At 36.3% G+C, this 24,613-nt stretch overlaps 1 protein-coding gene and 1 pseudogene across 2 annotated transcripts in view; one reads left to right on the plus strand and one right to left on the minus strand.

Moving 5' to 3' along the window:
• PIBF1 (progesterone immunomodulatory binding factor 1) overlaps positions 1 to 24,613 on the minus strand; it is a 209,439-nt gene that overhangs the window by 121,067 nt on the left and 63,759 nt on the right. For both annotated transcript variants that reach the window (XM_032402871.1, XM_032402870.1), the window contains exon 10: positions 21,061 to 21,159. In XM_032402871.1, the coding sequence (XP_032258762.1) occupies positions 21,061 to 21,159 (99 nt within the window). The remainder of the gene's footprint in view (positions 1 to 21,060; positions 21,160 to 24,613) is intronic.
• LOC116631860 lies at positions 1,090 to 1,200 on the plus strand (annotated as a pseudogene).

Genomic DNA, 24,613 nt, shown 5'->3' on the forward strand with positions numbered 1-24,613 from the left:
TATGTATATGAAAGATGGGTATTTTTTTACTTATTATTAAACTGGTGAACTTGAATTGTTAGACACATAGGTCTTTTCTATGCCTGAGAAAAGTACATTTTTTTTTGTAGAAAATTAAAGTCCCTGAGTAAAAACCCTTCTTTCAGTCATGTCTGAAAGTGGCATACTACTTCCTTACATTTTTCTTTATAATAACACAGGACATTTAACCATTAAAGGAGGAATTTGATAAAGAAAGACTTTAACATAAATGAAGTTGAGGTTAACTACACTTGACTAGAAAATTGTGTATAGGCATGTCTGAAGCTTTACTTAATTAAGCACGACTCAGGGAAATCACAATCCATGTTAAGATTGAAACACGTTTATTCTATTTTTGATACAAAGGAAGTCAGAATCCCATATTTGAGTATTAAAAACTCAACCTCTGAAAAATAAAGAAATTTTTCCTTGGGTTTCACTATATACCAAAAATTTATACGATACTCTTACAATATATGTGAGTTCAAATATTCCTAGGCAATTTGCACTCAAAAGAATTTTAGTGGATATAAAATATATAGTAGTCCTAGGTTTTTATTTTGAGAAAACAGGAACTGCAGAGATTTAAAAAATAATACTCTCAAAAATACGTTGGGTTCACCATTCCTTTTGTAAGGTAACAAAACCAGTGTATTAGTTCTTTTGAGCTGTTGTCACAGATAATTTCAGAATCCAAAGGGACTTCAAACTCATCAAGCCACCCACTTGATGTTTCAATACTTATGAGCATATTCCTGCTGAATACTTGGCCAGCTGATGCCTAAACACTTTTTTTTTTTTGATGCCTAAATACTTCTGATGGAAAACATATTAGATGCTAAGGCATTCTGAAAAGTCCTACTAGAAAGTTTACTTCTACTCCTTTTTGTAACGTTCATCCAGTGGTCCCAGTTCCACTATGTGAGGTCTTACCAAGTAAGAAAATCAGATCATTCATATGAGAACCTTTCAAATACTTGTAGACCGAGCACTAAAAGGACTTTTAAAAATTTTCCACCATTTTGGTCATTTTCTTCTTAAGCTCTTGGGTTTAAAGCTTGGGTGCCAAGCTTTGCGCAGTGGCAGTATCGTAGCCAATGAGGTTTATCCGAGGCGCGATTATTGCTAAAAGCTTGGGTGCCCAGTACCCAGCATGATTTTTTTTTTTTTTTTTAAAGATTTTATTTATTTATTCATTTGAGAGAGTGAGAATGAGAGAAAGAGAGAGCACATGAGAGGGAGGAGGGTCAGAGGGAGAAGCAGACTCCCTGCTGAGCAGGGAGCCCGATGCGGAACTCGATCCTGGGACTCCAGGATCATGACCTGAGCCTAAGGCAGTCGCTTAACCAACTGAGCCACCTAGGCGCCCTACCCAGCATGATTTTATAGATAAGGTAATCACAGACCACATTCTAGATACAGGCATACCTTAGAGATATTGTGGGTCCAGTTCCAGACTGCTACAATAATGTATCATAATAAAGCAAGCCAAATGAAATTTTTGGCTTCCCAGTGCATATAAAAGTTATGTTTATACTATACTGTAGCCTACAAAGTGTGCAATAGCATTGTGTCTAAAAAACACAATGTACATACCTTAATTAAAAAAATACTTTATTGCTAAAAAAACGTTAACGGTCATCTGAGCTTTCACTGAGTGGTAATCTTTTGCTGGTGGAAGGTCTCTCCTCAAAGTTGATGGCTGCTGACCGAGGAGGCTGGTGGTAGCTGAAGGTTGGGGTAGCTGGGCAATATCTTACAATAAGACAAGTTTGCTGCATTGACTGACTCTGCCTTTCACGAATGATTTCTCTGTAGTACGTGATGCTGTTTGATACCATTTTACCCATAGTAGAACTTCTTTCAAAATTGGAGTCAATCCTCTCAAACCCCACCACTGCTTTATCAAGTTGACGTAAAATTCTAAAATCTTTAATTGTTTACAATCTTCACAGTTATCTTCAGCAGGAGTAGAGTCAATCTGAAGAAACCACTTATTTGATGAGCCATAAAAACTCTTCTGTGAAAGTTTTACCATGAGATGGCAGCAATTCAGTCACATCTTCAGGCTCTGCTTCTATTTCTAGTTCTCTTGGTATTTCACCACTGAAGTCTTGAACAGCTCTAAGTCATCCATAAGAGTTGTAATCAACTTTTTCCAAACTCCTGTGAATGTTGATATTTTGACCTCTTTCCATGAATGATGAATGTTCCTAATGGCATCTAGAATGGTGAATCCCTTCCAGGTTTTCAATTTACTTTACCCAGATCCATCAGAAGAACCACTATCTATGGCAGTTATAAGCTTTACAAAATGTATTTCTTAAATAAGAAGACTTGCAAATCAAAATGACTCCTTGATTCATGGGCTGCAGAATGGATTTTGTGTTAGCAGGCATGAAAATAGCATTAATCTCATTGTGCACCTCCATCAAAGCTCTTGGGTGGCCAGGTGCACTGTCAATGAACAATAATATTTTGAAAGCAATCTTTTTTTCTGAGCAGAAGGTTTCAAGAGTGGGGTTAAAATATTCAGTAAATCATGCTGTAAATAGATGTGCTATTATCCAGGCTTTGTTGTTCCATTTATAGAGCACAGACAGAGTAGATTTAGCTTAATTCTTTAGGGTGTTAGGATTTTTGGAAAGGTAAATGAGCACTGGGGCTTCAACTTAAAATCACCAGCTGCATTAGCTCCTAACAAGAGAGTCAGCCTATCCTTTGAAACTTTGAAGCCGGACACTGACTTCTCTTCTCTAGCTATGAAAGTGCCAGATGGCATCTTCTTCCAATAGAAGGCTATATCATCTACATCAAAAATCTGTCGTTTAGTGTAACCACCTTCATTAATGATCTTGGCGAGATTTTCTTTTTTTTTTTTCTTTTTAAAGATTTTATTTATTCATTTGAGACACAGAGATACAGAGAGAGAGCATGAGCAGGGAGAGACGCAGAGGGAGAAGGAGAAGCAGGCTCCCTGCTGAGCCAGGAGCCCGATGTGGGGCTCGATCCCAGGACCCTGGAATCGTGACCTGAGCCGAAGGCAGATGCTTAACCATCTGAGCCACCCAGGCGCCCCTTGGCGAGATTTTCTTGATAACTTGCTGTAGCTTCTACATCGGCACTTACTGCTTCATCTCGCACTTTTATGTCATGGAGACAGCTTCTTTCTTTATACCTCATAAACCAACCTCTACTAGCTTCAAACTTTTCTTTTGTAGGTTCCTTACCTCTTCTAGCTTTGAAGAATCGAAGAGAGTTAGGGCCTTGCTGTGGATCAGGCTTCGGCTTAAGGGAAATGTTATGGCTGGTTTGATCTTCTATACAGACCACTCAAACTCTCCCCATAAAAGCAATAAAGGCTGTTTGCTTTCTTACCATTTGTGTGTTCACTGGAGTAGCATTTTTAATTTCCTTCAAGAACTTTTCCTTAGCACTCACAATTTGGCTGTTTGGTGCAAGAGGCCCAACTTTCAATCTATCTTGGCCTTAGATATTCCTTCCTCACTAAGCTTACTCATTTCTAGCTTCTGATTTAAATTGAGAAACATACGACTCTCTTCCTTTCACCTGAACACTTGGGAGGCCATTACAGGGTTATCAACTAGCCTAATTCCAGTACTGTTATATCTCAGGGAACAGGGAAGCCCAAGGGCAAGAGACGAGGGACTGGCTGGTCGGAGGAGTCAGAATACACATGACATTTATCAGTTAAGTCTGCTGTCCTATATGGGTGCAGTTCATGGTGCCCCCAAACAGTTACAATAGTAACATCAAAGTCACTGATCACAGATACCATGACAAATATAATAATAATGAAAAAGTTTGAAATACTGCAAGAATTACCAAATTGTGACACACAGACACAAAGTGAATAAATGCTGTTGAAAAGATGGTGCTGATAGAAATGCTTGATGCGGGGCTGCCACAAACAGCCAGTTTGGAAAGAAACACAGTATTTGTGAAGTGCAGTAAAGGAAAGTGCAATAAAAGGAGGTATGTCCTTTGTATAATGCATTATACATGGAAGTATAACTTCCATTTGTGTGGATAATATCTCCATATTGAAATCTTCCAAGTCATTTTCACATTTCAATTCGAAGCCTATACTAAAAGCACATGTTTTCTTGTACATGATCTTGTATTTATTCATTAATTTTCATTCAGCTCATTAATTCTGCCTGAAAAGATCTACTGGGATTCTCATTCTGTAATACAACTTACTTGTAATTCTTCTGTTTTATATATCAAACTTGTTTTATAATATGTTTTTATTTTTACCCAAGTTAATAACAAAAATCATTCTTTGTTTATATTTCATTAAAACATTAAAAAATAAGGAACATATTCACAAATTTGAATATTGAGAAGTACAAAAGAATATATTGTAAAAAAATCTATATCCAACATCTGTCCACCAGACACCTAATTTCCTGTTCTGCAAGCAATAAGTGTTTATATATACATAGGCAAATATATACAAACATGTACTGTTTTGTTCTTAATTTAAATACAAACAACTGCCTTTTATTTATAAATGTATGTGTATATGTATATAAGTCTGTGTGTACATATACACATATATATATGTGTGATAAATAGCCTGGGTGAAAAAAGTTGGTGTATATATATGTTGATCCTGTCATATATATACATACACCTTGCCTTCTTCCACCTAATAACATATCTTGAAGATTTTTCCTCATCAGGATATACAGTACTTCATTCCTTTTATATAGCTACATATTGTATTCTACATACTATAACTTATTTAACCACTGCCTAAATGTCAATGGACATTTTGTAATTGTAACCTCTGCTATAAAGAATAAGTTGAAGGAGTCCAAGATGGTAGAGAAGTAGACCACCTTAGTCTTGTCTGGTCCCAGGAATTCAGCTAGATAGCTATCAAATCATTCTGAACACCTGCAAACTCAACCGGAGATCTAAGAAAAGAATAGCTGAAACTCTATAAATAGAAAAGTGACCACTTTCTACAAGATAGGAGGTGTGGAGAAGTTAATCCGAGGGGATATATGGGAAGATAAACCGTGGGGGGAGGGAGCCTCCATCAGCTGGCTACAGGAAAGTGATATAGCAGCAGAGCACAAAATCAGAACTTTTAGAAGGCTGCTCTAGTGAGGGACTTCCCTGCCTGAAAGGCGCTCAGGTGGCGAAGTGGGGTGGAATTCTAGGTGGGACAGTGTGGTCTCAAGATCCCTGGGGTTCAGGGAGGCCTGGGGTGCCTGAGTGAGGCAGAGCTCCCAGGCACTGGAGTTGCAATCAGTGAGCCCAGGAGTGGACGTTCAGCTCAGTGTTGCCATAAACCATGAACTGCGGCATGACTGGGTGACCACTCTCTTGAGCAGGGGCCCAGCAAATGGCAGAACCGTGCCGAGACCCCTCCCCCAACCCTGGAAGGAGTGGCACGGGTGCATGCTGCAGGAGTCTGCAGGGTGTGGAGACCAGAAATGGGGTTTCATGGATGAGAAAGAAATGCTCAGTCACAGCCTGGGTGAGCATGGAGCATGGACCAGAGAGACAAGAGTGACTGACAGCTTTTCCCTAAGGATGCACTGAGGAGTGGGGGTGGGGTGTGAGCTTTCGGCTCAGGCGCTGGAGATTAGGAGGCTGACATTTTCATTTCTCACCCTTGAAAACAGCTCTGAAAGCTTCAGGGAACAAAAGCCACATAGAGCAATCCAGAGCAGATTACTTAGCCTGGCCCCCTGGTAAGGGTAGTGCAATTCTGCCTGGGGAAAAGACACCTGAGATTCAGCACAACAGTCCCCTCCTCCAGAAGATCAGCAACAACATCCAGCTAAGACCAAGTTTACAGATCACACAGAACTGCAAAACTCCAGTGCTAGGGGAAAATACAATTCATGGTTTTTTTCACATGATTCTTTAGTCTTTCAGTTTTAATTTTTTTTTCTCTTCCCTTTCTCAATTTCTTATTTTATCAACTCTTTTTTGAAAGTCTTTTAATATTAATTTTTACAGTTACATTCTATCCTTTCATTGTATTTAATTTTATTTTTGTATATACATATGTTTCTCTTTCTTTACAATTTTGGGATGCAGTTTCCTGCAGCAAACAGAACAGAATACACCCAGGATAGAGTGTACTGCTCTGTTCTCCTCATCTGTCTGATATTCTCTCATCTTTTTCCTCTTCTTCTTCTTCTTCTTTTTTTAGTAGTCTTTTTAAAATTTTCATCTTTACAGTTGCATTCTATCCTTTCAATGTGTTTAATTTTATTTTTGTGTATATATGTTTTTCTTTCTTTACAATTTTGGGATGCAGTTTCTTCTAACAAACAGACCAAAGTATACCTGGGATATAGTATATTGCTCTGTTCTGTTCACCTGTCTTTTATATTCCTTCTTTACTTTTTTTTTGTCTTTTAATTTTCATTTTTAGTTACATTCTATTCTTTCATTGTATTTAATCTTATTTTTGTATATATGTAAGTTTTTCTTTCGCTGCAATTTTGGGATCTAGTTTTCTAACAAACAGACTACAATACACACATGATCCAGTCTATTGCTCTGTTCTGTTCACCTGTCTGCCTGTCTGATTATATATATATTTTTTAATTTCTTTTTTCTGGTTTCATGTCTCTTCTGATTTGTTTAGTGTATATTTCTCTGGGGTCGTTATTGGCATTTTAGTATTTGGTTCTTTTGTTCGCCTATCCTTCTATGGACAGAATGACAAGATGGAGAAACTCACCTCAAAAAAGATAACAAGAGGCAGTACTGACTGCCACGGACCTAATCAGTATAGACATACGTAAGATGTCAGAACTAGAGTTCAGAAAAACGATTTTAAAGATATTAGCTAGGCTTGAAAAAGGCATATAAGACACTAGAGAATCCCTTCCTGGAGAAATAAGAGAACTAAAACCTAATCAAGTTGAAATAAAAAAGCCTATTAATGAGACGCAATCAAAAAAGGAGACTAACAGCTAGGATAAATGAGACAGACAAGAGATTTAGTGATATAGAAAACAAAATGATGGGGAATAAAGAAGCTGAGAAAAAGAGATAAAAAACTACTGGATCATGAGGGGAAATTCAAGAAATAAGTGATACCACAAAGCAAAACAATATTAGAATAATTGGGATCCCAGAAGAAGAGGAGAGGGAGACAGAGAGAGAGGTATAAGGTATATTGAGCAAATTATAGTGGAGAACATCCCTAATGTGGGGAACGAAACAGGCATTCAAGTTCAAGAGGCACAGAGAACGCATCTCAAAATCAATAAAAATAGGTCAACACCTCGACATATAATAGTGAAACCTGCAAATCTCAGAGACAAATAGAAAATCATGAAAGCAGCTCGGGACAAGAGGTCTTTAACCTACAAGGGTAGAAACATTAGACTGGCAGAAGACATAGCCACAGAGACCTGGCAGGCCAGAAGAGAGAGGCATGATATATTCAGGGTGTTAAATGAGAAAAATATGCAGCCAAAAATACTTTATCCAACAAGGATGTCATTCAAAATAGAAGGAGGGGTCCTCTAAGGGAAAAGAGAGCCCAAAAGTAACATACATCAGAAAGGAACAGAGACAATATACAGAAACAGTGACTTTAAAGGTAATACAATACCACTAGATTCATATCTTTCAATAGTTATTCTGAATGTAAATGGGCTAAATGCCCCAATCAAAAGACACAGGGTATCAGATTGGATAAAAAAGCAAGATCTATCGATATGCTGTCTGCAAGAGACTCATTTTAGACACCAAAACACCTCCAGATTTAAAGTGAGGGGGTGGAAAACCATTTATCATGCTAATGGACATCAAAAGAAAGCTGGGGTAGCAATCCTTATATCAGACAAATTCTATTTTAAACCAAAGACTATAATAAGAGATGAGGAAGGACACTGTATCATACTTAAACGATCAATCCAACAAGAAGATCTAATAATTGTAAATATTTGTGCCCCTAACATGGGAGCAGCCAATTATACAGCCAATTAATAACAAAATTAAAGAAACACATTGATAATAATACAATAATAGTAGGAGACTTAAACCCCTCACTCACTGCAATAGACAGATTACCTAAGCAGAAGATCAACATGGAAATAAGGGCTTTGAATGACACACTGGATCAGATGGACTTCACAGATATATTCAGAGCATTTCATCCTAAAGCAACAAGAAGAATACACATTCTTCTCGAGTGCACACAGAACATTCTCCAGAAGAGATCACATATTGGGTCGCAAATCAGGTCACAACTGGTACCAAAAGATTGGGATCATTCCCAGAATATTTTCAGACCACAATGCTTTGAAACTGTAACTCAATCACAACAGGAAATTTGGAAAGAACTCAAACACATGGAGGCTAAAGAATATTCTACTAAAGAATGAATGGATCAACCAGAAAACTAAAGAAAAAAATTCATGGAAACAAATGAAAATGAAAACACAACTGCTCAAAACCTTTGGGATGCAACAAAGGCAGTCCTAAGAGGGAAGTTTATAGCAATACAAGCCTTTCTCAAGAAACAAGAAAGATCTCAAATATACAACCTAACCCTATACCTAAAGGAGTTGGAGAAAGAACAGCAAATAAAGCCTAGGCCCAGCAGGAAAAGAGAAATAATAAAGATCAGAGCCAAAATCAATGAAACAGAAACAAAAAGAACAGTAGAACAGATCAACGAAATTAGGAGCCGGTTCTTTGAAAGAATTAACAAGATTGATAAACCCCTGGCCAGATTTTTAATAAAGAAGAGAGAAAGGACCCAAATAAATAAAATCATGAATGAAATAGATCACAAGCAACACTGAAGAAATACAAACAATTATAAGAACATATTATAAGCAAGTATATGCCAACAAATTAGGCAATCTGGAAAAATGGATGCATTCCTAGAGACGTATAACTACCAAAACTGAGCCAGGAAGAAACAGAAAACCTGAACAGACCCATAACCAGCATGGAAATTGAAGCAGTAATCAAAAATCTCCCAACAAACAAGAGTCCAGGGCCAGATGGCTTCCCAGGGGAATTCTACCAAGAAGAATTAATACCTATTCTTCTGAAGCTGTTTCAAAAAATAGAAATGGAAGGAAAACTTCCAAACTCTTTCCATGAGGCCAGCATTACCTTGATCCCAATACCAGACGAGGAGACCAATATCCCTGATGAACATGGATGCAAAAATTCTCACCAAAATACTAGCCAATAGGATCCAACAGTATATTAAAAGGATTATTCACCACCACCAAGTGGGATTTATTCCTGGGCTGCAAGGGTGGTTCAACACCTGCAAATCAATCAACGTGATACATTACATTAATAAAAGAAAGGACAAGAACCATATGATTCTCTTAATAGATGCAGAGAAAGCATCTGACAAAGTACAGCATTCTTCCTTGATTAAAACTCTTCACAGTGTAGGGATAGAGGGAACATACCCCAATATCATAAAAGCCATATATGAAAAACCCACAGCGAATATCATTCTCAATGGGCAAAGACTGAGAGCTTTTCCCCTAAGGTCAGGAACATGGCAGGGATGTCCACTATCACCACTGTTGTTCAACATAGTATCCAAAGTCTATAAAGAACTTATCAAACTCAACACCCAAAGAAGAAATAATCCAGTCAAGAAATGGGCAGAAGACATGAACAGACATTTCTCCAAAGAAGACATACAAATGGCTAACAGACACATGAAAAAATGCTCAACATCACTTGGCATCAGGGAAATACACAATGAGATACCACCTCATACTGGTCAGAACGACTAAAATTAACAAGTCAGAAAACGACAGATGTTGGCGAGGATGCAGAGAAAGGGGAACCCTGTTACACTGTTGGTGGGAATGCAAACTGATGCAGCCACTCTGGAAAACAGTATGGAGGTTCCTCAAAAAGTTGAAAATAGAGCTACCCTATGACGCAGCAATTGCACTACTAGGTATCTACCCAAAGGATTCAAATGTAGTCATCTGAAGGGGCACCTCACTCCAATGTTTATAATAGCAATGTCCACAACAGCCAAACTATGGAAAGAGTCCAGATGTCCATCGACAGATGAATGGATAAATAAGATGTGGTATATATATATACAATGGAATACCACTCAGCCATCAAAAAAAAAAAAAAAAAGAAATCTTGCCATTTGCAATGACGTGGATGGAGCTAGAGGATATTATGCTAAGTGAAATAAGTCAATCAGAGAAAGACAATTATATATCTCACTCATATCTGGAATTTAAGAAACAAAACAGAGGCTCATAGAGGAAGAGAGGGAAAAATAAAACAAGATGAAACCAGAGAGGGAGACAAACCGTAAGAGACTCTTAATCTCAGGAAACAAACTGAGGGTTGCTGGATGGGAGGTGGGTGGGGGGATTGAGTAATAAGGTGATAGAACATTAAGGAGGGCACGTGATGTAATGAGCACTGGGTATTTTATAAGACTGATGAATCACTGAACTCTACATCTAAAACTAATAATACATTATATGTTAATTAATTGAATTTAAATAAAAAAAGAGAATAAGTTGGTATATATGTAATTTTGTAGCCAGCAAGAATATTTGCAGGATAATGTACCATAGAAGTGAACTCCTGGATCCAGACCAATGTGCATTTGTATTTTTGATTGGTGTTATTAAATAACTCTCCCTAGGAGTTGTAGCACCTTAAAATCCCGCTAACAGGGGTGCCTGGGTGGCTCGGTCAGCTAAGTGTCTGCATTCAGCTCAGATCATGATCTCAGAGTCCTGAGATCAAGCCCCATGTTGAGCTCTGTGCTCAGTGGGGAGTCTGCTTCTCCCTCTCCCTTTGTGCTCCCTCTCTCTCACCCCTTCTGGCTGTCTCACTCCCCTCAAGCAAATAAATAAAAACCTAAAAAAAAAAAAAAAAAATCCTGCTAACAATGTATAAGATTCCCAGTTTTTCCATATCCACAGAAAGTGTATTGTCAACCTTTCTGTTTTTTCAGAAAAATCAGTGTACTTTTAATGTGAAACTAATTTTCACTTATTATTGACTTGAAAGAGGGTCTTCTTAGAAGGAAATTAGTTACATGACTGTGATAGGAGATGCAAATCCTTTTCACAGATTGCATTTCTTTTGACTTTCTTTACGGTGGTAATGCCACATCAACATTTTTCATTTGTAGGTAGTCACATTTATTAATTCTTACTTTTACAACTTTTGAGTTTCAAAAGACTTCTTCTTTCCAAGATTATGAAAATATTCTCCTATAGTTTCTCTACTACTTTATTTTCATTTAAATTTCTCATCTATTTGGAATTTACCCTGTTAAAATGTGAGAAATGGGTCCAGAGTTTCCTTTTCACCTAGCTGGTTACCATAGTGATTAGATAAAATTTGTAGGTTCTTTTTTTTTTTTTTTTTTTTTAAAGATTTTATTTATTTATTTGACAGAGAGAAAGACACAGCGAGAGAGGGAACACAAGCAGGGGGAGTGGGAGAGGGAGAAGCAGGCTTCCCGCGGAGCAGGGAGCCCGATGTGGGGCTCGATCCCAGGACCTGGAATCATGACCTGAGCCGAAGGCAGACGCTTAACGACTGAGCCACCCAGGCGCCCCTGTAGGTTCTTATTCAGAAACTCATTTATTTAATTTTTCCACATAAACCATAGATTTAATATGTCTGTTTTAAAAAAACTTGCTGTAAGATTAATAAAGTCTGAGGATCTAATGTATAATGTGGTGACTATAGTTGCTAACGCTATATTGTGTAATTGAAAGTTGCTGAGAGTAAGACTTAAAAAATCTCACTAAGGGCGCCTGGGTGGCTCAGTTGTTAAGCGTCTGCCTTCGGCTCAAGTCATGATCCTGGGGTCCTGAGATCGAGCCCCATATCGGGCTCCCTGCTCAGCGGGAAGCCTGCTTCTCCCTCTCCCACTCCCCCTGCTTGTGTTCCTGCTTTCACTATCTCTCTCTCTGTCAAATAAATAAATAAAATCTTAAAAAAAAAAAAAAAAAAACTCACCAAAAGAAAGAAAATGGTAACATGTAAGGTGAGAAAGGTATTAATTAACTTGATGGGGGGGAATCTTTCCATAATGTATACCTATAACAAACCATCAGTTTGTACACTTTCAATATCTTACAGTTTTATTTGTCAACTATACTTCAATAAAGCTGGAAGAAAAAAAATCTATGAAGATTCAGGAACCCATCACATATGTAACCCAATGTCTGAGAAATGCCAGGGAATCTCCTCCAAAATAAGTTATTATTGCATCTTGCATATCCTCCATAAAGAAAGAAGGCAACAATGCCTCATTCCAGTAATGGGTACCTAAGACATATTCCTGGTTCTCACCCTTTATGGGGGTTGGATAGACAACAAGAGTAGTCCTGGAAGTCACTGCTAGTAAGAAATGGCTAGCAATTATTTTACTATAAACAGAAATGCCTGTAAAGCACTTAATCCAAATGCATGCCTAACCTACTTTCCCTTATCAAGATCCCAAAAAACCTGTGCTTATTCTAACACCAACCAACACAAGAGGAAGTTAGAGTCTAGACTTAAAAACAAACAAACAAAAAAACAACCTGCTGATATTTCTACTTGGATCCCATCAAATGTATAGTTTAACTTAAGAAAACTGACATTTTCATGAAAAAACAAAGTAGTTCTCTATCTACACCATACCCACAAATGAACTTTGGATGGATGAAAGGTACAATGTAAAAAATATAACTATAAAAATTCACATGGAAAAATGAAGGTACAAGAATAGGCAGGAACAAGAATAGCCATAACAATTCTGAAAAAGAATCTTAGTCATTTTGTCAAGTTTCACTAAAAAGTCTTTTGAAATTTTTGACATGAATACACTGAATTTACAGATTAATTAAGAATTAAATTGCAGGGACATCAAGAATCCTTTTTTTATTTCATCCAGGAATATTATAAGCCTTTGCAGGGGGATTCTTCCAGCTGCTGTTGTGCCACAACAGATGGGTGCACACTGCACTTGGCCTGGTGAGTGGGGGGGGGAGGGAGGAGACTGCAGTTCTGGGCCCCAGGGGACATCTATACAAAGTCACTCCCTGAAGACAAGGAGAGGTAGCCAATTTGCCTAATACATAGAAACAAACACAAAAAATCAGGCAACATGAGGAGACAGAAGAATATAATTCCAAATGAAAAAACAAGACAAAAACTCAGAAACAGAGATAAATAATCTACCTGGTAAAGGGTTCAAAGTAATGGTCATAAAGAGGATCAGCAAACTTGGGAGAAGAATGGATGAACACAGGGTGAACTTTAACAAAGAGAAAACATAAGAATATACCAACCAGAGCTGGTATATATAAAAACAACCAGAAAACAATGAACAAAATGGCAGTATGTGCCTACCTACTAACAATTGCTTTAATGTAAATGGACCTAGTTTTCCAATGAAAAACAGAAGAGGGAATCAACAGCAGATTAGATGATAAGGAAAAATAGAAGACTAGTCGTGCAAATCACCCGATCAGAAAAAATAAAATAAAATAAAATAAAATAAATGGGAATAGTTAAAGGGACCTCTGGGACAAAATCAAGTGTACTAATGTTCGCATTATAGCGGTCCCAGAAGGAGAAAAGAGAGAGAAAGGTGCAGAAAGCTTATTTGAAGAAATAATGTCTGAAAACTTTTCTAACCTGATGAAGGAAACAAATACCCAAGTCCATGAAGCACAGAGAGTCCAAAACAAGATGAATCCAAAGAGATCCACACCAAGACACATTATAATTAAAATGTCAAAAATTAGATAAGGAGATAATCTTAAAAGCAGCAAGAGAAAAACAACTAGTTACATACAAGGGAACCTCCAAAAGACTATCAGCTGATTTTTCAGCAGAAACTCTGCAGGCCAGAAGAGAGTGGCATGATATATTCAAAGTGTTGGAAGGAAAAAACTTACAATGAAGAATATTCCACCCAGTAAGGTTATCATTCAGAATTGAAGGAGAGAGAAAGAGTTTTCCAGAAAAGGAAAGCTAAAGGAATTCCCCACCACTTAAGCAGCCTTATAAGAAATGTTGAAGATTCAGACTTCTTTAAGCAGAGAAGAAAAGACCATAACTAGAAATAAGAAAATATATGAAAGAAAAAATCTCACTAATAAAGGTAATTATAAAGATAGTAGATTAACCAGTTATAAAGCTAGTATGAAGGTTAAGAAGAAGAAGTAAAATCAAGTATAACTACAATAATTAGCTGAAGAATATACAAAATAAAAAGATGTAAAATATGACATTAAAATATAAAATGTGGTAGGGGGCAGAGTAAAAATATGCTTTTAGAATGCATTTGAACCTAAGCGGCCATTGACTTAAAACAGACTGTTATAAATATATGTAGAGAGAAAGAGATGGTAACCACAAACCAAAACCCTGTAATAGATACAAGGAAAATAAAGTGAAAGGAATACAAACATGATACCAAACAAAGGCATCACACCATAAAAGAAAAAGAGCAAGAAAAGAAGAAAGAAATGGAGAGAAACTATAAAAATAATCAGAAAACAATGAACAAAATGGTATAAGTGAATACTTACTAACAACTGCTTTAAATGTAAGTGGACCTAGTTCTCGAATCAAAAGACACAGGGTGGCTAATGGAAACAAAACAAAACAAAAAATCAAACAAATCAAGACCCATCTACACACTGCCTATATGAGACTCACTTCAAATCTAAAGATACACAAGACTGAAAGTGAAGGGATAGAAAAAGATATACCATATAAATGGAAACAAAAGCTGGAGTAGCAATACTTCTATCAGACAAAATAGACTTTAAAACAAACTGTAACAAAGACAAAGGAGAGAATCACAAGGATAAAAGGGTCAGTCCAACAAGGGGATATAACATTTGTAAATATTTATGCACCCTATATAGGAGGCATCTAAATATAAATATTAACAGACGTAAAGGGGGAAATTGACAGCAACACAGTAATAGTGGAAGACTTTAATACTATCAATGAATAAATCATCCATACAGTAAATCAGCAAGGAAATACTAGCCTTGCCTTAAACAATATACTAGACCACATGGACTTTACAAAACTGAAAATCAGTTACAGGAAGAAAACTGAAAAAAAAAACACAAACATGTGGAAACTAAACACATGCTATTAAGGAACCAAAGGGTCAACAAAGAAATCAAAGAGAAGATAAAAAAATGCCTTGAGACAAATGAAAATGGAATAACAATGTTCCAAAACCTACAGGATACAGCAAAAGCAGTTCTTTTTTTTTTTTTTTTTTTTTTTAAGATTTTATTTATTTATTTGACAGTGAAAGAGAGAGCGAGAGCAGAAACACAAGCAGGGGGAGTGGGAGAGGGAGAAGCAGGCTTCCCGCGAAGCAGGGAGCCCGATGCGGGGGTCAATCCCAGGACCCTGGGATCATGACCTGAGCTGAAGGCAGATGCTTAACGACTGAGCCACCCAAGCGCCCCAGCAAAAGCAGTTCTAAGAGGGAAGTTTATATCAATATAGGCTTACCTCAAGAAACAACAAAAATCTCAAATAAACAATCTAACTTTACACTTAAATGAACCAGAAAAATAAGAACAAAACAAAGCCCAAAGTTCAAGAAGGAAGTAAATAATAAAGATCAGAGTGAAAATAAATGAAAGAGACCCCCCCCCCCCAAAACAAGAAAAAGAAAAAGAAATCAATGAAATTAAGAACTGGTTCTTTTAAAAAGATAAACAAAATGGATAAACCTTTAGGCAGACTCATCCAGAAACAGAGAGAAGGTCCAAATAAATAAAATAAAAAATGAAAGAGAAATTACAACCAATACCACAGAAATACAAAGGATCACAAGAGACTACTATGAACAATTATACACTAACAAACTGGACAATCTAGAAGAAATGGGTAAATTCCTAAAAACATACAATTTCCAAGATTAAATCATGATGAAATAGAAAATCTGAATAGACCAATTACTTACTAGTAATGAAACTGAATTAGTAATAAAAGAAACTCCTAACAAAAGTCCAGGGCCAGATAGCTCCTTAGGTAAATTCTACCAAACATTTAAAAGAGTTAATACCTATCCTTCTCAAATTATTCCAGGAAATTGAAGAGGAAGGATGTTCCCAAACTCATTTTATGAGGGCAGTGCTAACCTGATACCAAAACCAGACAAAGACACCACAGAAGAAGAAAATTACAGGTCAATATCCCTGATGAACACAGATGCAAAAATCCTCAAAAAATATTAGCACACCAAATTCAACAAGACATTAAAAGGATCATACACCACAAGCAAGGATTTATTCCAGGGATACAAAGATGGTTCAACATCCACAAATCAATCAACATGATATACTACAACAACAAAATGAAGAATAAAAATCATATGATCTTGACAGTTACAGAAAAAGCATTCAACAAAATTCAACATCCATTTATGATAAAAACTCCCAACAGAGTTGAGTATAGAAGTAACGTACCTCAATATAATAAAGGCTATATATGACAAACTCACAGCTAATGTACTCAATGGTGAAAAGCTAAAAGCATTTTCTCTAGGATCAAGACAAGGATGTTCACTCTCACACTTTTATCCAACACAGTACTAGAAGTCCTAGCTAGAGCAATTAGACTGAAAAAGAAATAAAAGGCATCCATACTGGAAAGGAAGAAATAAAACTGTCACTATTTGCAGATGATGTGTTACTATATAGAGAAAACCCTAAAGACTCCACCAAACTATCACAACTAATAAATGAATTCAGTAAACCTGCAGGATACAACATTAATATACATAAATTTGTTGCATTTCTGTACACTAATAAACTATCAGAAGGAGAAATTAAGAAAACTATCTACAATTGCATCATAAAGAATAAAACATCTAGGAATAAATTTAACCAAGGGACTGAAGACCTGTACACCGAAAATTGTAACACATTGATGAAAGAAACTGAAAACAAATAAGTGGAAAGATATACAGTGTTCACGAATCGGAAGAATTAATGTTGGTAAAATGTCCATACTACTTAAAGCAATCTACAAATTCAATGCAATCCCTATCAAAATATCAAGGGCATTTTTCACAGAACTAGAACAAATAATACTAAAATTTGTATGGAACCACAAAAGACCCTGAATACCCAAGCAATCTTGAGAAAGAAGAACAAAGCTGGAATTATCACAACCATATTTCAAACTATACCATAAACCTAAAGTAATCAAACAGTATTGCACTGGCACAGAAACAGACATAGGTCAATGGAACAGACTAGAGAGCCCAGAAATAAACCCATGCGTATATGGTCAATTAATCTATGACAAAGAAAGCAAGGATATATAACGGGAAAAAAAGAGTCTCTTAGTAAATGGTATTGGGAAAACTGGTAAGCCACATACAAAAGAATGAAACTGGACTGCTTTCTTACACCATACACAAAAATAAACTTAAAACAGATTAAAGACCTAAATGTAAGACCCGAAACCATAACTCCTAGAAGAAAACATAGGCAGTAAGTTCTTTGACATTGATCTTAGCCCTTTTTGGATCTGTCCCCTCAGACAAGGACACAGCAGCAAAAATAAACAAATGGGACTACAACAAACTAAAAAGTTTTTACACAGCAAAGAAAATCATCAACAAAACAAAAAGGCAACATACTGAATGGGAGAGATATTTGCAGATGACATATATAATTAGAGGTTAATATCTCTATATAAAAAGAACTCATACAACTCAATATTAAGGAAACAATCTGATTAAAGGGCAGAGGACCTGAAATAACATTTTTCCAAAGACATATAGATGGCCAACAGGCACATGAAAAAATGTTCAACATCACTAATCATCAGGGAAATGCAAATCAAAACCACCAAGAAGTATCACCTAATAGCTGTCAGAATGGCTACTATTGAAAAGACAAGAAATAACAAATGTTGGTGAGGATGTAGAGAAAGGGAACTCTTGTGCACTGTTGGTAGGAATGTAAACTGATATAGCAACTATGGAAAATAGTTTGGAGGTTCCTTTAAAAAATTAAAAATAGAATGACCATATAATCCAACAATTCCACTTCTAGTTATTTATCCATAGAAAACAAAAGCACTAATTTGAAAATATACAAGCACTCCTATGCTCATCACAGCATCATTTACAACAGTCAAAATATCAAAGCAACCCAAGTGTCCATAGATAGATGAATGGATAAAGAAGATGTGGTGTGTATGTATGTGTGTAAACATATGTAGATATGTGTATACACGTACACAAGAATATTAGTTCTAAAAAAGAATAAAATCTTGCTATTTATGACAACATGGATAGACCTAGAGCATATTTTTTTTTTAAAGATTTTATTTATTTGACAGAGAGAGAGAGAGCACAAGTAGGCAGAGCAGCAAGCGGAGGGAGAAGCAGACTCCCTGCTGAGCAGGGAGCCCAATGCAGGACTCGATCCCAGGACCCTGGGATCATGACATGAGCCGAAGGCAGACGCTTAACTGACTGAGCCACCCAGGTGCCCTGACCTACAGCGTTATTATGGTAAGTGAAATAAATCAGAGAAAGACAAATACCTTATGATTTCACTTATATGTGGAATTTAAGAAGCAAAACAAATGAACAAACAAAAAGCAGAAACAGACTCAAATACACTGATGGTTGCCAGTGCAGAGGGAGGGTAGAGGGATGGAGGAAATAGGTGAGGGGGATTAAGAGGTACAATCTTCTAGTTATAAAATAAATAATACATGGGGATGTAATGTACAGCATAAGGAATACAGTCAATAACATTTTAAAAACTTTACATGGTGGGGCGCCTGGGTGGCTCAGTCGTTAAGTGTCTGCCTTCGGCTCAGGTCATGATCCCAGGGTCCTGGGATTGAGCCCCGCATTGGGCTCCCTGCTCTGCGGGAGGCCTGCTTCTCCCTCTCCCACTCCCCCTGCTCGTGTTCCTGCTCTCGCTCTCTCTCTCTCTCTGTCAAATAAATAAATAAAATCTTTAAAAAAAAAAAAACAACTTTACATGGTGACAGATGGTAACTAGACTTATTGTAGTGATCATTTTGTAATGTGTATAAGTACTGAATCACTATGTAGTACACCTGAAACTAATATTTTATATCAATTAAACCCTAATGAAAAAAATTAGCTGTTCCAGTTTATTCAAAATTCTAGTGGAAAATGATTTTGAAAGATCCACTTTTAAATATCAAAAGTTCAGTTAGTAAACAGAACTAATTGAACAATTATTTTATAAAATAATAACAAACTTTTTTATATTACTATTTATGTGTAAGACACTGTTCTACATGCTTTACAAACATTAAATTCTCAGTAATTCAAAAGATCCCTTTAAGTACTAAAGCATCCCATGGCCTTTAGGATAAATACCAGTTGCTAGTATATGGACAAGTAAGATTAAGAAGGATTTTAAAGTGCCAGAGTTTAGGACATAACAGATATGAGTATAAATATTAAACAGCCAATTTTAAGGTCAGATTTACTATTCTCTTTTCTCCAAATTCACAAAAATACCAAGGCTAGTAAGTTATGAAATTCTGCCCAAATATAATAGTTCTGGTGTACTACCTAAAATCTTGCACTTTCTTTTAAAGTTTGTTAGTTTGTCCATAAATATTATTCTAGAGCCATTCCTAAATACATCACATTAAAAAACAACATCAACAAAAAGCCAAAGAAATCTTTCACGTACACCATACAGTTTTATAAATGGAAAGGTTATACATAATAAAAGATTTTACGGTAGGTTATAACAGCACTCCAATAAGAACAGCTAATTTATAAATTTATATTAAAACGTTTGGACTTAGATATACTTTCATATTACAGAAGAGACTTCTCTAATATTATTTTTATTAATGTACCAAGTTTATAAAGTTGATGTGAATTCAGAAGTATAACAATTTGAGCCATTTCTAACACATTTTGGTAATAGGTTAAATATATGAAGACTTACCTCAATTTTTAGTGTCAGGTATTGCTTAAATCACAAATGAATATGCAAGTCTTCATTTAATAATTAAAAGCTCCACTGAGTTATTTTCAAAGTTTATCAGTATGTGAAAGGTATATGGAAACCTGATGTACTAGTTTAGCAATTTTTCTGTCTGAAATTATTTTCAAAATAAAAGTTAAAAAAAAAAAGGTAACGATTCTGTTTACTCTGAATGTAGTCAAACCACTGAAAATCTAGGGTGTTCAATAGCATTTACCTTAATACTCATCAGTGATTTTCCTATTAGCTAGGCTACTAAAAATAAATACAGTTTTCTATTGATAAATTAAAGACAAATAATTTTCTCTCTTCCCCTTCTTCCAACACACATGAACCAGAACATATAGGTGTTTAAGAAATGAACTGGGGAGCACATAATGGTATTAACACTTTGGACTCAAGTTCAGTAGGTTCTTTTAAAGTAAAACTCCTTCTACTTTATGATTAGCATTTCCACTCCTAGAGAAAATTTATCCAACATAAATAAAAAACATATACCCAAAAAAGACTTTATAAAAAAGTTCATAGCAGCTTCATTCATGATAGCTCCAAAATGGAAACAACCTAAATGTCCACTGATATAGGTGAAGGAATAAACAAACTTGTGGTATATTCATACCCAGCAACACTAAGAAATGAACTACTGATATAACAACAAAATGGATGAAAATATAATGTTGAGTGAAAGAAGCTAGACACAAAAGAGTACATACTGTACAATTCCATTTATTTTCAATCCAGTACGAGCAAAACTAAGCTCTGGTGACAGTAATGAGAAAGTGTTTGCCTCTTGAGGAGTAGTGGTTGAGATGGATAAAAGGCATATAAAGAAACTCTGTAGGGTGATTGCACTGTGCTGTATCTTGCTTTAGTATATGCAATAATTACATATTACAAAAATTATGCATGTAACTGAATTGAATTATACTTCTATTAAAAATATTTTTTCTAAAAGAAAAAGTTACAGCAACAAAAATCAAAAGAGTTTTTAACATTTCCAGATTTTTAGAATGCTTACCTGTCTAAGAGCTGATCATGTTTTTCTAAAGCATCCTTTTCAGCCATCACTGCTCGGTCCTTTTCAGCCACAGCATTGTCCCTCGCTTCTCGGAGATTTCTAAAATTTAAACATGTACTCAATTATTCCAAATACAAAGTATCTATCTTTTAAAGTTTCATAAATGTGTTTGCTTAGAATTGGACTATCTGACCATCTTAAGGACCCACTGGAGGTTGGTGACCCAAGGTGTATATTATATGAATTTACCTGGCTTGGTGTTTCTGTAGCAGCACAGTAATGTAGGTGCAAACACGGTCTATCGCTAAATGTCACATTATCTTTCTCTATAACTTATCTCCACATGGGCTGAAGGTAGGCTCAACAGTTTATATATACAGTAACTTGTTTAATCCTTACCATAATCTAGTGAAGTAGGTATGATTACACAGTATCCAGAAGAAAACCGAGGTCTTGAGAAGTTAATAAATGTTCTCTAAAACATTTTAAATGAAAAGTATAATATAGAGATCACAAGTGTCAAAATGGGAACAAAGTCTGGGATATGAGCAACTTGAAGTGATGGCCCTTGGGATCTCACAGAGGAATGGAGAAGAAGAGAACTCAAGAACTCAGGGCTGACAAAAGAGAAGGGGCAAAGGACATGAAGTCCTGATAAGATGACAAACAGATAAATTTAAGTAGTATACAAGCAGGATGGAAGACTAGAGATTGCTGTTAAAGGATAATGATGTGGAGGTAGAATAGTACTTTCAGTGACATCATTTTAGTTGATACCAAAATCAAGGGTGTGACCAGTAAAGTAGCTAAGTGAAGGAGAGATGAGATAAAGGTCAATATTCACGTAGGGCTCAAGAAAGTATGGAGCCAGAGTATTAGGTAAGTCATCCACTTACAGTACTGATGACAGCAGGAACTGAAACTGAGAGAAAGATACATTTAGTGACAGTTAAGGGTAATGTCCAAAAGGCAGAAGGTAACAAGAGTGTCACAACAAGATATGAGCCTTTAAAGATCAAATCTCATTTGTTTTTTGAATCAAAGCGGAAGTCTGGGTCAAGAAAAATACCAACAGGAAGCTTCTTTCAGAGAACCACTTAATTTTTAAAAAATCCTCTTCTCTAACATAGTTATAAATAAACGTAGAATGCAACATAAATGATTTTGCTCACCTAATTTCTACAAATCCCTTATGTTGTATTTTCCAACCTGTTTTATTGTGGAGTAAACCGAAGTTCAAGAGCTTAAGTACCTAGTTCAAAGTCACAGCCCATGTTAAAGCCATAATTTGAGCCCAGCTATGTCTTTACTGCAAAGCAAATGTTTTTTATATCATATCACCACATCTCCCATAAAGAATTGGATTGGGTATTAGAATTTTGTGTTTATTTTTCATGGAGAATGTCAGTAGAAAGTCATGAAACCCCACATCGTTTGAATAAATCTATGTAATAACTATTGGATAGGAATGCTTACTTGCTGTGCCAGTATGAAATGTCATCTTTTACACTGTGATGCTAACAACAAAGTTAAAATTTAAAACATATCAACCAATGGAGATTCATCAGTCAAATGGTTTATGAGGCAGAAATAGTTTAAAAAAACTGTAATACAGATAACTTATTAAAAAGAAAATAGCTTTTGTATACTATTATCTAAGTGGAAGTGCATTTTAAAATAGATATCACAAAATGTCATGTCATTATTTTCTGACATCATCCTGTGACCTTCTATCATCAAACTGAAACATGAAAAAAAAATTTTTTTTTTTTAAAGATTTTATTTATTTGTTTGACAGAGAAAGACACAGCAAGAGAGGGAACACAGTAGGGGGAGTGGGAGAGGGAAAAGCAGGCTTCCTGCCAAGCAGGGAGCCCGATGTGGGGCTCGATCCCAGGACCCTGGGATCATGACTTGAGCCGAAGGCAGACGCTTAACGACAGCCACCCAGGCGTCCCTGAAACATGAAAATTTAGTTTTATAGATAGAATTAAATTCTTTAGTCATATTAAACATTTATATATTTTTCATTCCTAGATGATCTATACATTTCAGTCAGTAAATCATCACAAACTGGTTGCAATTTTCATTTCTCAAAGATAGCTTCATTATTCTATAAGTTATTTCAATAGCAAAATTCCAAGTAGATTGCAATTACGCTTACTTAGTAAGTAGAAAAGCTTCAGTCCCTAACTGTATTTCCTTTCTGGCAATAATGGGCATTAGAAATAAAAGCAGTCACAGAGAATGAAATGAAACCCAGAATAAACTAACAATAGGGGCCTGTGAGCGGAGGTATGATTAGAAGGTTCCTGTGCATTCATGATGCTACAATCTGTATCATCCAGCTAACTATAATTAGTGCTATATTAAGGCATAAACAAAATTCCAAGGCCACAAAGAAGAGGAGTTGATTATGTTTTAACTGGAGGAAGAGAGATAAGAGTGAATGAAGGGAGGAGGGCGCCTGGGTGGCTCAGTTGGTTAAGCGACTGCCTTCGGCTCAGGTCATGATCCTGGAGTCCCTGGATCGAGTCCCGCATCGGGCTCCCTGCTCGGCAGGGAGTCTGCTTCTCCCTCTGACCTTCCCCCCTCTCATGTGCTCTCTCTCTCATTCTCTCTCTGTCAAATAAATAAATAAAATCTTTAAAAAAAAAAAAAAAAAAAAAGAGTGAATGAAGGGAGGATATGTAAGTTGGACCTTGAAGGACAAATAAGTAAAGCCAATTAAAAAAAAAAAAAAAACACAAAAACTAAAATGAATCAGAGAAAGTGCTACAAGTTGAGGCTTCTATGTACAGGTCCTCTCACAGATGTCTGCTGGTAAGATTTCTGTGTGAACCTAACCTCCTTAACAGTTACCATACCTTCCACATCTCTACCCACAACCTGCATACAAGAAGCTGCACAATTCCTTTTAACATAAAGATAGAGATACTTCCTTTCATATTATCAATCGACCTTTAAGGTTTCAAATTAAGTCTGAGATAAACTGAATGCATTCCACTGACAATAATAGCAATAACAAACATATATAGAGTGCTTGCCATGTGCTAGGAACTATTTTAGGCTCTTGCATATAATAATTCACTTAATTTTCACAACAACCCCACAAAATAGGTTGCATCATTATCTCCATTTTACAAAGGAGAAGACTGAAACACAGAGAAGTATTTATCTAAGATTACAAGTAAATAAGCTATGGAGCCCAAACCATCTGGTTCTGGAGTCCATGCTCCTCATCAAACTATGCCTTTCTTAAGATTCCTTTTGTTTCATAATTTTCTCCTTGAGAAAACTTGTTGCAGCCATCTTGTTACAGGATTTTTTTCCCCCATCAGTTCCCGCGGTTCTTGGTCATGCCGCTTGGAAGAATGAAGAGGTAGACCAGACAGAGTGGTGCGCAGCAAAGCAAGGTTTATTGAGCGATAACAAAGTGATAGCTCAAAGATCCTAAGGAGGGAGGGGACTCAAGGGGGTTGCCATGGGAGTTTCTAAGTCTAGGGGTTTTTATGGGCTTGTTGGCGGGGCTGTTTTAATCTGATTAACCCTC

This window comes from Phoca vitulina, unplaced genomic scaffold (genome assembly GCF_004348235.1).
Source record: "Phoca vitulina isolate PV1807 unplaced genomic scaffold, GSC_HSeal_1.0 scaffold5, whole genome shotgun sequence".
In the NCBI taxonomy this organism is placed as follows: Eukaryota; Metazoa; Chordata; class Mammalia; order Carnivora; family Phocidae; genus Phoca; species Phoca vitulina.